At 36.5% G+C, this 13,591-nt stretch overlaps 1 protein-coding gene across 3 annotated transcripts in view; it reads right to left on the bottom strand.

The window, feature by feature from the left end:
* The window catches only part of atg13 (ATG13 autophagy related 13 homolog (S. cerevisiae)), a 111,835-nt gene that overhangs the window by 64,822 nt on the left and 33,422 nt on the right, over positions 1–13,591 (bottom strand). For all 3 annotated transcript variants that reach the window (XM_059975490.1, XM_059975488.1, XM_059975491.1), the window contains exons 5-8: positions 12,406–12,452; positions 11,968–12,108; positions 10,660–10,700; positions 9,050–9,146 (exon numbers count right to left, since the gene is read on the bottom strand). In XM_059975490.1, coding sequence (XP_059831473.1) covers positions 9,050–9,146; positions 10,660–10,700; positions 11,968–12,108; positions 12,406–12,452 — 326 coding nt within the window. The remainder of the gene's footprint in view (positions 1–9,049; positions 9,147–10,659; positions 10,701–11,967; positions 12,109–12,405; positions 12,453–13,591) is intronic.

Raw genomic sequence — 13,591 nt, 5'->3', positions numbered from 1 at the left:
TTCAGTTCAAAATGCCTTTTGCTTGCATTTATTGTTTGCATTTTTTTTCTCAGCCCATTAGGTATTTGATGGGTCTTTTTTTAAAATGAGTTCTTTGGGTTTCTTTGTTTTTGGCTGTCTGTAAGAAGAAGAAACTCAAGGTTGTATAATGTATACATACTATGAAAAAAATGTGCTTTGAACTCATGTCATCTCTCCTACATTTTATATGATTGACCAATGCTTATAACTGCTGAAATAAATTAAAGCCTGCTGCATTTTCTTGTGTAAATCCAGCTGACTGGGTGACTGCTGACCTATAAGGAGGGCGTATTAATATTCAAGTTTTATATTTGGCCCTTGGGCTACAGCAAAGATTTTATGCTAGAGTGCTGCCAATATTACTCCTCCACAAACCTGAAACAAATCTACTTTCTAAAACTAATTACCAGAAATAGATTTATTTTCAAAAGTTGGCATTCATTTTCAATTTTTTCTACTTCCATCAAATCTACATGAATATATTTAACTATATTTGTATATCAAGGACAAATGCAAATGACAAAATATAAATCCACTCTCTCATCTATTAGTTCTTCAATAAGCATGCCTTATTTTCCTTCATCGTCATTATTCATTGCTCCTAAACTACATTTGACAAGGGAGTTGAACGTCAGGTCCAATACTAACAAAAATGTGGAATTAATTTATGATGTAGGGGAAAAAAAAAGGGAACTCAGGGCAGTGAAGGAAACATATTATTTTGGTATTTAGTGGTATTACCAACATATTCCAGTAATTTAAAATTCTAATTGCATTCATATTTCCATGCACACAGACTGATTACTATTGTAATTAAGAACACTATAACTTCATATTTAATGTTGCAGATATTGCTGACTGCACAATGTTTGGCCCTATGTAAGAGCTGAATCGTCCTACTCACCCGTAGAGGGTTTTGGAAGGTCACCGACACTTCCATTTCCAAGATATCTAACCTCCCTCCTCACCCCCTACAGATTTTGGCAAACTATTACATTTACAAAAAATATACATGCATGTTTTCAATTCTGTTTCTCTTGCCCAGAAATGCCACAATTTTATTTAAAGTCTATGTTGCAATTTATGGATGGCTTGAATTATTTAGTACATTAAGGAGACAGACATGAAACATTTCACACTATTATTGATATGGTGTAAGAATTGAATTTTTTTTATAATAAAACAGTGGACTAAGATTGTGAGATTAAACAATTCATACAACTGATTCAAATAAACTATTAAAAGTATTTCTTGTTCAGTTTTCACTGGGCAGCTAATCTGGCACAAGAACAATGAAGGATAGATAGTGCCTTGTCTGAAGTTAGGGCTTAATTTTGAGTCCTTGATCAGAATCATTATTCAATGCAGGACTCCTAAACAAATGATACTTGTCTCTTTCTGGAAGGCATCAGTACTAGGTGACCTCTGCTTTACAGCCATTTGGGTAGTGGAATTTCACTCCTCAATGATCACTATCCAAATATTTTAGTTACAGAATAAAGTGTGAAAAAGCAACCAAATAAATAAACAAAAAAGCTTTTCAACTATTGATTCTTGATGCATTGCAGATGACATGGCTTTGTGTTACGGAAAATTGTGATACCAGTCATTTACTAGGAATACGATCACCCTTGTTAGGGTTGATTGTATTTAAACACAATGTCTACAGCATAGTTTAATATCTTCATGTGTTATTTTCCAACTTATGTGCTTGATGTTTTACTTACCAATCACATTGCAAAATGAAAATAGACCTTCCTTTCAAGACAAAGCAATTAATTGAAGCTTACTATGATACAGCACATGAAGCAATTCAGTCCATTATCCTTGTATCAATTATTGAAATGCCTTGTGCTTTTAAATTCTTCTATGAAAATTTCTGAGTCTTTCCTACTTCAAGAATAATTACCTCACCTTCTCTAATTCTTATTATCTTTAATCTTAATCTTTTTTATTATTTCTGGTAAATTTCTTGCATTCAAGTTTTATTTCTTTGTTAAACCTTTCAAATCAAATACTTGTACCACTGGTCCAAATAAATGTTTCACAGGAAATATAACACCCTTACTTTATATGTTACACTTTTATTCATCAGTCATGATTTTAAGCTTATTTAACATAATCTCAGTTTCCAATTCTCCCAGTTTGTCCTGCCATCCTCAAAAGATGTCTTTATTCACTTCAAAACTGTACCATTTGGAATAGAATCAGGAAAGGAAGGAAACAGTATGCAGGAAAAAATAGATTCATTTGTAGAACTAATATCAGTTGGAAGTAACATCAGGACATTTAGAAAATCATAGCAATATGTGAAAAGGATCATGAAAGGATTTCTCAGAGGACATAAGAGTTTAAGATGGATAAGGGTACCACTGCCAGTAGTGCTTATGGATTAACAAAAGGAACTTGAGATTGTGCCACATTGAACGTTACCAAAAACTTGTAGCAGTGTAATATACAAGAGATTCAGAACATGCTGAAATTAAATTTCATGACATAAAAGTTATCTTTAGCTTACCAAAGATGTAAAATCAGCTAAGTGCCACAGGGACGCCAACTACCTGCAATTTGTATCATTAACTCAAATATAGAAACCAAGTATAGTTGTAATAAATTTGTGGATAATACAAAGTGGGAAGTCAAGTTGTGAGGACACAAAAGTTGCTAGGTAGTAATCTGTGAAAATGAGAGATTTTTATTTTGATAGAAAGACAGGAGATTGTCTCATAAAGAAAGATTAAGCAGATTGCACAAAAATTCTGTGAAGTTCTGACAAATGAAATTAATCGTATAGGACAGAGGGGACCTTTTGTGGGATTGAGAAGGCATCATCTGATATTAAGAGCATGCCAATTTGAGAGATAAAAAGGAATTTATTTTAGATATAGACAACATAAAACAAGTTTTATAAGCAAATTCTATATTGGAGCAAGGGTTATGGGACAAGAGACTTTGATCAGATTGCTCCAACTTTCAGTATGACTGTGGCCAACCTGTAGTAGCAATGTATTTTATTCCTTCTCATACTTTATTAAGCTCTTGCTTCTCCTGACTTTTCCCATAAAAATAAATTACCCATGTTTAAATTTCATCTCGCATTTTACTTATCTATGCATACTTGTTGTGTTTGCTATCTTCTTTGAATATTGAAAAGCCTAGATAAGACTGGATGTGGAGAGGATCTTTCCTATAGTGGGGAAGTCCAAGTCCAGAGGGCACAGCCTCAGATCAGAGGAATGTCTCTTCAGGACAGAGATGAGGAGGAATTTCTTTAGCCAGAGGGTGGTGAATCTGTGGAATTCATTGCCACAGATAGTTGCAGAGGCCAAGTCACTGGGTATGTTTAAAGCAGAGCTTGATAGGTTCCTGATTTATAAGGACATCAAAGGCTACAAAGTTCAAAGTATATTTATTTTTGTGCACATTATACAACCTTGAGATTCGTTTCTTAGTCGGCAGAGACCCCCCCCCCCCCACCAAAAATAAAAAAGACCATCAAACACCCAAACAAGGCAAGGAGAGGGCAAGAAACTGGGGTTGAGAAGGATAATAAATCAGCTACGATGAAATGGCACAGCAGATTCAACCCGAATGGCCTGATTCTGCTGTTATGTCTTCTGGGCCTACGGTCTTCATTGATTACTACATTTCAAATTTGTGTCATGTGGAAACTTAGAAATTCTGACTTGTTAAAGGATCAGTTTAACCCCTTGGGTGAGGGCAAGGTTGCTTTCTGCATCTCAACTAAAGCACAACAAGTTAGTAGAGCAGGATATTTTTCTCATTGCAGCTCATCCCTTTGTTTTATACCCCTCAGTATTTTGCAAAAGAAATGATGTTTTTTTAAAAATTCAGTTGGTTTTTGGGATTTGGAGAGGGGGTGTTGAGCATAAAGTTTCTCTTTATGCTGATGACTTATTACTCTTTCTCTCAAATCCGTCTACATCCTTACCTCCAATGTTTTCACTTCTTGACCAGTTTAGCCAGATCTCAGGCTATAAACTTAATTTACATAAGAGCAAACTTTTCCCAATTAATAAAGAAGCACAAGAATTAACGTTTCGTGATCTCATTTTTAAAGTAGTCCATAATCAATTTATTTACCTTGGGATTACAGTCACAAGGAAGTTTAAAGATCTCTTTCGTGAAAACTTTGCCAATCTTTCATATACTATAAAACAGAGTCTGGTACAATGGTCACCTCTATCTATGTCTTTGGTAGGTCGTATTAATGTTGTTAAAATGTTTGTTCTCCCTAAATTTTTATACTTATTTCAATCTATCCCAATTTTTATTCCTAAATCTTTTTTTGATTCCTTACTCTATTATTTTGTCATATCTGTGGAAGAATAAGCGCCCTAGAATTAATAAAATCCATCTCCAAAAACCTAAAAAAGAGGGTGGCATGGCTTTACCTAACTTTCGTTTATATTATTGGGTAGCCAATATACGTTGTGCTACCTTTTGGTCTTTCTTCCATGGCCAACCCAAGTGCCCTAATTGGGTGGCAATGGAGTTGAGCTCCACTAAAGAATTATCTATCTCTGCACTTCTTGGCTCTGCACTCCCTAGTAGTTTGTCCAGATCAATAGTTAATCCTCTTGTTAGACACACTTTGTGTATGTGGGCAGTTTAGGAAATGCTATGGTTTCCATGGTTTTTCTGTTTCCAGCCCTGTCGTACATAATCACCGTTTTTTTTACTTACTACGTATGATTCAGCATTCCATGTTTGGTATAGGAAGGGCATTAGACATTTTGAAGATCTTTTCATTGATAATCGCTTCGCTTCTTTTCAACAGCTCACTGTTAAGTTCAATCTGCCCAATGCTAATTTTTTTTTAGATATCTCCAAATCAGACATTTTATTGCTCCTTTAATTCCTAACTTCCCTGAAATGCCTGTGAAAAATGCTATGGACTTATTTCTTTCCATTAATCCACTAGGTAAAGGTTTAATATCAATTATTCGAGATAAATTAGCAGCCTTACGACGGGCCCCTGTGGATAAAATTAAAATGGCATGGGAGCAGGATTTAAATACTTCCTTATCTGATGAGAGTTGGGACTCGATTCTCAAATCGGTTAACTCAACCTCTCTTTGTGCTCGCCATTGCCTTTTACAGTTTAAGATTGTTCATACAGCCCATATGTCTAAAACTAAACTATCTCGATTCTACCCTAACATTAGTCCGCTTTGTGATAAATGCAAGAGGGGCGAGGCCTCTCTCATTCATATGTACTGGTTCTGTCCTAGCTTGGAGAAATTTTGGAAAGATGTCTTCACTACGTTATCGTATATTCTGAATCACCACCTAGAACCAAACCTTTGAATTGCTTTGTTCGGTTTCTGGGGCGAGACAGACTTACATCTGAGTCCAACCAAATGCCGAATATTATCCTTTGCCTCTCTCCTGGCTAGACGCTTGATCCTCCTTAGATGGAGAGATGTTGCCCCGCCCACTCATGCTCAATGGCTTAACAACATTATGGCCTGCTTGGACCTCGAAAAAATTCATTATTCAGTTCTTAATTCGGATTTAAAGTTCCATAAGGTCTGGGGACCTTTTATCGAGTACTTTCATAACCTTCCTCTTGACTAGGGTTTGTTATTTTTTCGGTCCCTTGCTTTCAGCTCCCTTTTTTTCGGTAGTAGGCATTATTATCCTCTGTTGCTAAGTGTATTCACAGTATGGGAGTTTGATTGTCCTGATTTATATTCTCTATATTGTGTTGTGGTTGGTCTGGAGTTTTTTTTTGTGTTGTGGGGTTTGGGGAGGATACTAAGTTTACTTGTCTTCAATTTAGGTGCTTTTTTAAAATTCTCTTTCTTTGTATCATATTGTCATTGTATGCTTAATTTTGCACTGTATTAATGTTCCTCATTTTGATCAGGGTTTTTTAAATTTGTAGTTATGTAGAAAATGTATTAAAAAAACTAATTAAAAAATTCAGTTGGTTTTGAAATTGCTCCTATAATTTTATAGAAGTTTTTTCTTCTGTGTTTACCTCATCTCTATTTGATCATGATGATAACACAGCAAAGAGTTATTTCCCATTTAATGTGTCAACCCCTCACTATTTTGAAAACCAGAGTAAGACCACCTCTAAATCTCATCTCATGAGATAATGCTCTTCACCTTAGACAATCAATTGGACTTAAATCCCTTCATTCAATTTAAAACCAGTCTGTTGCTATATCAAATACAGCCATTTGCTGTCTTTCTTTCTGAAATTAACTGCTTAATGAACTAAAATGAGAGCAAAACAAAACATGAAGGTAGTTTAATTCTGTAAGTTACTTCTTAAGAAGAGTTTCAAACTTTATCCTAATTTAACAATCAAGGGGCTGCAGAACTATTCAGAGTTTCAAGTCCTGGTGCTATAACTGTAGCAACTGAGTATTTTTCATGCTTTAAGGCAAGATCTCAGATTTCCTGATTTCAAGATGGTGCAAGTTATGGTGTCTGTCAAGGTTGTCCCTCAGATTTCGTATTTTTTAGGTTTGTACGGATGGTTTTGGGGTCAGACAGGTGAGCTGGGGGTCAGGTTAGTGTTAACAGACAGGGATGTGGGGGAATTGGATGTCAGGCTGGAGTCTAAGCCTTCGCTCCGCATTTGAAGGCAAACAACATGGACAAGAGACATCTGTGGTTGAACGTAGGGCAGGCAGACAAGGGCTGGTGCACCTGCCTCCCCTCTCCCCGTCAGTGAGTTATCAGCGGATATTGGAGTTGGAATTCCACGCGAACAGGGGGCAAGAGATCCGATGATAACCTGGGTCCAAGAATCAGTGAGACTGTAGTTCGAGGCCTTGTGTTGGGGAACTGCTAGCAGCGAGATCAGAATCTGAGATCTAGTGTTCAGCAAATAGTGGGTCCTAGGACTGTGGGAGCTGTGTGTGTGTGTAAATATAAGGGGGGGGGGAGGAGTGGGGCTTGTTTTGATGCTTGCTGTCTTCTGTCCTTTCTCTCAAGCATTGTGTTGGTGCCAGAGTGCGTAGTGACACTTACAGGCTGCCACCCAGCACCTTCTCAGCTGCATTAGTTGTTAAGGCAAATGATGCATTTCATTATGTTTTGATCTACATGTGATAAATTTGAATCTTAAGTCTCCTTCCTCAACTCCATCTGTGATTGAACCACTTCCTGCTTTGAAATAAAGCTGTGGCTTTACCTTTGCTATCTAAGAAACCTGTTATTGTGCCCCATTAACCATTAAGAACACATAAAAACGATTAAAACAGGAAATTAAAAAAACTAAACATAACAAATGATAATAAAAATCAAGCAGCTCATTTAATCACTCTATGTAACCTCCAATCAAATGAATGAGTTGGTTGATGCTGCACAACCTGACAGCAAATTCCCAGTAGAAATGTGGGAAAACTTAACAAGCCCCTTGTAGCTTAGTCAAGAAACTGGCTTGTCATTAAATTGGGAGTCCTGAAACTTGCTAGCAAATATGGACCAATACAATATGCGGGAACAGGAAAGTAATATCTTTTTCTCTGTCACAAACTAAATTTATCTCTCCTTTCATACAAGTATCATGAGGCATGGGATCTAGGGAAACTTGGCTGAGGGATTTGGAATTGGCTTGCCCCCAGATAGCAGAGGGTGGTAGTACACGGAGCGTATTCAGCTTGGAAGTCTGTGACTCTTATTGATATTCCACAGAAATTAGTTCTGGGACCCGTGCACTTCGTGATTTTTATAAATGACTTGGATGAGGGAGTGGAAGGGTGGGTTAGTTTGCAGATGACACTAAGTTTTGTGATGTTGTGGATAGTGTAGAAGGTTGTTGTAGGTTACAGCAGGTCATTGAGAGAATGCAGAGCTGGGTTGAGAAGTTGCAGCTAGAGTACAATTCAAAGGAGTGTGAAGTGATATACTCTGGCAGGTACTTACAAGGTTAATGCCAGAATTCTTAGCCGTGTGGAGAAACAGAGGGATCTTGGGGTCTATGTCTATAGATCCCATAAACTATCCAAGCATGTAGATAGGATGGATAAGAAAGTGTATGGTATGTTGTCTTTCTGTTAGTCAGATGATTGAGTTCAAGAGCCTCAAAGTAATGTTGCAGCTCTATAAAACTCCAGACAGACTACATTTGGAGTATTGTGTTCATTTGTGGTTGCCTCATTAGAGGAAGGATGTGGACAGTGAAAGCAGAGGAGACTTATTAGGATGCTGCCTGAATTAGAGAGTATGTTCTATGAGGAAAAGTTGAGCGAGCTGGTCTTTTCTCTTTGGAACGGAGAAGTGCAAGAAGTTGCTTAATAGAGGTGTACAAAATGATAAGAGGCGTTGATAGAGTGCAACCAGCACCTTTTTCCCAGGCCAGAAAAGACGTATATGAGACAGCATCATCTTAAGGTGACTGAAGAAAAGTATATGGGGAATGTCAGAAGTAGTTTTTTTTTTGCATATCATGCCAGGGGTCAGCACATCATGGGCTGAAGGGCCTGTACTGTGTTGTAATGCTCTGTGTAATACTTGATTGTGCATTCTGTTATTGTTTTCCCTTCTACTACCCCAATGTATAATTGTGATGAAATTATTCCGTATAGATGGCATTCCATTAGTTTTTCACTGTCTCATGGGCTAGGATCATGGGCTGAAAGGCCTGTATTGCGTTGTATGCTTTAAATGTTCTGAGGTATTGACAAATTTGGAGTTGTGTTTTACCAAAAGCAAACAGCCATGCTGTTTTTAAATCCTAACTACTCTTTGCTGCCACAGTATGAGTGTGAGCAGCATCAGGTTCAGCCTTGTTGATTAAGTTATGATCATTAATATAAATTAGCACTCTGCATCAAGATAACTTTGTTTCTTTGGGGAAGGTAAATGTTCATTCTTAAAAGCTTTATAATTATACTACATAACACTAATAAATAAACTTCAATGTAACTTAAATATAACCATTGGATACAATCATCTAACCTCTTAATATTAAAAATTTACTTAACCTAACTTTGCTTACAGTCAGCTCCATCAATACAAATCTCAAGACAGTCTTAGACTTTACCTGCCAGACATGAAAGCCAGGTTAGTTCTGTAAGCACAAGACAGAGTAATAGTGCCGACAGGAGTTCCAACTATTCCCACCCGTACAGTCTGAAAACCTGCGAGAGAGAGAGAGGTATACAGAAGCCACATTGGAGATGGGGGTGGGTGTGTCCTACCATGCAATCAAAATGAATAGGCCATTTATTAGATACATGTTAAATGCAAACAAATACACCAACTTCAATGGAACTGAATTTCTAAAACAGAGTATAATGCACAATTGTTTTGACACAACATACCAAACAGATTACAACGTGCAGTTGTTTAAGCTTTAATTCTGTACATTTAGGGAATAAATGGTTTCAGAGATAATGTTGGAATATATCACTGAGATAGAAGATCATCCACGAGGAATAGCTGAGCATACTCAAAGGGCCAGATGCCCCTTATCAATTTCTACTTCTGACATTCTTGAGAGAGCAAGGATGTATTTAGTGCTTCTGTGGCTTCATGCACAACTATATATATAGTGTATGGAGAGGTGGATAAAGAGCCACTGGCTTGTACTAGTGGGCTGCGCAGGACAAAGTTCCACTAAATGGAGAAAATGTGAGCAAATTTCTTTAAGTGTGATAAAACCATCATTACTTAGCTGGCATTAAAAAGAACCTCTGCAGGGTCAATTAGATGGTTGGTGATGTAACTTCCAAGTACATCTTGTATGGCATATTACTTTTTAAATCAATTGGATGGACATTCATAAATGCAACAAGAATGTCTGACACTGGCAAAAACTTCAAATGGACAAAAAAAATGTGATATTGAAGCTGACAGTATGGAATTTAAAATAACAGCACCTATATAGTCCATTTAAACAAGACCATTAATGATTGCTAATAGAAATTACTCAAAGGAAGTCTCTTGCCTTTCTACTCAAGTACATTCATGTAAATTTAACAAATTTGGATTTCAGGATACTAAATGGAATTCTGAACATGACAAGTTTAGTTAAAACACAAACTACATTACATGAAATTGTCCTTTAAAATTGGCACAGGCAACTAGATCTCTAACATTCATTGGAGAAATTAGCTTGAAACATGTATCTGGTCTAATCTAGAATTAACACCAATACTACAGCATCAGTTAGCTCATTTCACCTTTAGAGGAGGTAGCAATAGCCCATACATAAGTTTGCTAGTATTATTTCACATATTATAAAAAGATACAGTAAAAATGTGAAAATCTAATACACTCAGGACTTTAATGGTGTTGGAAGTTGATATGCAACAGCCATTCAGCCTTTCATCACATACTATTTGGCAGCATCCATCATCAAAGATCTCCACCATCGAGGCCAATGGAAATTATTTTTATTCACAACCCACTCTTTTTTTATTCCCTGCTTGTAGATCTTAGAATTTTGATAAATTTTCCTGATCTGTTGATTGAGAAGGCAGCACTGGAACCAGGACCCAATGAATGGGAAGGACAGTTTATCCTTAGGCTGGTTTATCATCATGGGTGTGAAGTATTCTAAATATTATACTGTATTTAAAAACCACAATTCCCCAATTATACATCAGTGGGAGGACTAACACAGGAAAGGACACAGAGTTACAAACATACCTTCACCCAGGCCACTCAGTTGCACTTCTCCAAAATATATCCTGCAAAATTGAAAGCAAGTGCGCATCTTATCTGGTACTCAAGTAAAACACAGTGACCATGCTTTAAAATAACTGGGAATATCAGGAAACATTTTTTGTGAAAAATATTTCAAATTCCCAAGGAAAGACTGTGTATTTTCTACACAAAAAATGTCAGAGGTTGCATATCCACAATGTAGGTTTTTGGATGGATTATTGTTTCAAACTCACTTACAATAATTTCAATATGAAATGGCAGTCCAAACCAAAAAGCTGTTCCAATGTGCATGCTTCAAAGTTCAATTATGGAATGGAAATAATGGTGGGAAATGAATGCCAGTGGCTATTTGATTGAAGACATACTTTTTCTAAAAATTAGAATTGTCATGCAAGACACCTCCCCCACCCCGCAAGGATTATCCACCACTTCAATTATTTCCCTCTGAGTGTATAGTATACAAAGTGACTTTTTTTTCCAGTTTTGAGGAATACCTTATACTTGAATAATTCCTCTCAAGTTCATTTTTCTTCAAAGTATCTGGTTAATAATCTTCCCATTATAATACCACCCTTCCCTGAAGCCAAAGTGACATGATGAATTTAATAATATAATAGAAGTAGTTTTCTACTGTGACTTTACTGAGAGCCACATTGGATTAAACCCTCAAGCTGATGAAGAGACAGGGTCCAGTGTGATTCATTTGTATTGAGTTACAAATATAGGTTTTCTGCAAATTTACATCAGCACAAAATAAACTCAAATAAATCAGTTTTGGGGAAAAGACAAAAAAAACGCAAACTTGGAGATGGCAGTAGAGTGGCGCTGACAGAATATTCCTAAAGATTATATTAATTGTAAGTAATCCACTAAAAGCAAGTACAAACTCCACAATGTGAGAAAATCTGGGTTCTGTTTGAAACTATTTTGAAAAGCTTGGAAGAGTAAAGTGATCATTAAGCTGTTGGATTGTTCTAAAGATCCACTGGCTCACTAATTTCTTGAGAAAAGGAACAAAGAAACCCTAGGCTAGTTTGGTTCACGTGTGATTTGAAAAACACACTAAATGCGGTTTCAACTTAACTCGTTTTGCAGGCCACTCACACATTGTGATGGGCATCAAATGAGTTTCATGTGTAACAATTTAGTTCAGGAGGATGAATTAAGAGCAAAACATATTTCAATACATTCTTCCCAATACTTTCACCTTCTGAATGGAGATAGATCAAACCCCATCAGCAAGATAACAAGGTTACCTTTTAGGAGCAGCTAGGAAATAGTTTTTTTTACCTGTACAGGATTACGTAGTCATGTCCTTGTTTTCTGGATAGTTTATATGCAGGTGTTACTCTTGTGATTGCAAGAAGTGATTTCAATAGTAGTGACAGTCTGTTGTAGACAGTGTATGACACCTTAATCTCTTTATCACACCTAAATAAGGATCACAACTGTTAGAAAAGTAAGTCAACCCAAGGGGTCTCTGCATTTCCAATCTATTTAACATTTGTGATAAAGTAGCTGAAAGCATCGTTATTTGAACCAGCAACAACCAGATAAACAGGATTTTAATTCACCCACTCTACCATGAAACAATACCATCACTTCTCCAACACTGTGAATCATTAGGATGACTCAGGAAAGCACAGCTTGTTCTCAAATTTCTTATAATTTATCATCAAAATATGGTTTTGCTTGAAATTTGAAATTATTGTCAAAGAACAAACTTACTTATCACTCATTTCCAAACACCATGTTTCCAACTCCATAGAATCTCCCTGAAAAGGGAAAAATGACATGATTTTAAACAGTTTTTGAACAATAAAAGATGCCTAAAATCCCCAAGCCGAAGTGGCAGTCACTAACTGTACCACTCAGTTTACACAAAGCCATCATATCCTTCATTGCATGCATTTGATTTAAAGAACACCAATCTTACTTTAACTATTACTAACTGGTAATTACTGTCTAAGGCTCTCATTTGTCTCATTGCTTCAGAGAAATGTTTGTCTTACAACTGCATGGTTTGAAAAAGCACAGAAAAGTAATCAAAATTATATGACAATATAAAAAAAAAGACATTTCTGTGAAGAAACCCGGGATGCAGTGAACAAAACCATCCCATTTATTTGCCATTCTCACTTACACTGGACCTTAAAATTCCTCTGGCCATAATGATAGAAAAGAAATCCCATTGATTCAACAGTAATAAGGAACAGTGATGAAAGTATAACTTAGAAAATGGAACTGTTACCATTCATTGTTACTACTACAGTAGCTAAACACATTTTATCAGCTTGTGGCAATGTACTCGATTTATCTATCAATACTGACACCCGAGGAGGCTGCAGCATATCCAGTCCTGAGGCAAATTTTGTGTATTGGTTCTGGGTATCTTGTGTATTATTGCAGTATTTATCGAAGTGAGGGGGTTTCAAGCCTGTAAAATTTGACAATATGGAATAGAATTCAGGAAGCAAGTTATTTGCTAGACTACACTATTTTGACCATGATCTTATGCTAGCATTGACATCCAGTTAAAAATCTACCAAATGGTGATCTTCATGATGTTGGTAGGGGAGATTAAGTGCTGAAAGGTCACTGAAAAACATGCCATTTATTGTGTTATGTGTTTGGGATGCTCATTACCAGTTTTTTAAAAATATGTTAAGAACGCTACTGTCCAAATTTTGAACTGAGCAATATGCAATCTCGGTTGTGTTGTTGACTAAACGGTCTTGATAGGCATTCATACCTGTTCTATTGTGTCAGAACAGATGTAAAAATCTATTAAGACCGTAGAATCATCAGAAAAATAGTCTCACTCTCTAACAAGCAATTGAGTTAAGTAACTCATGAACTAATATTATTACTCTCATTTGACTCTCCAATAGGATCAAATAAGAGACGGACAAAA

Source organism: Hypanus sabinus, chromosome 7 (genome assembly GCF_030144855.1).
Source record: "Hypanus sabinus isolate sHypSab1 chromosome 7, sHypSab1.hap1, whole genome shotgun sequence".
Taxonomy (NCBI): Eukaryota; Metazoa; Chordata; class Chondrichthyes; order Myliobatiformes; family Dasyatidae; genus Hypanus; species Hypanus sabinus.
The sequence above is the reverse complement of the archived record's forward strand: the minus strand, read 5'-3'. Positions and strand labels throughout refer to the sequence as shown.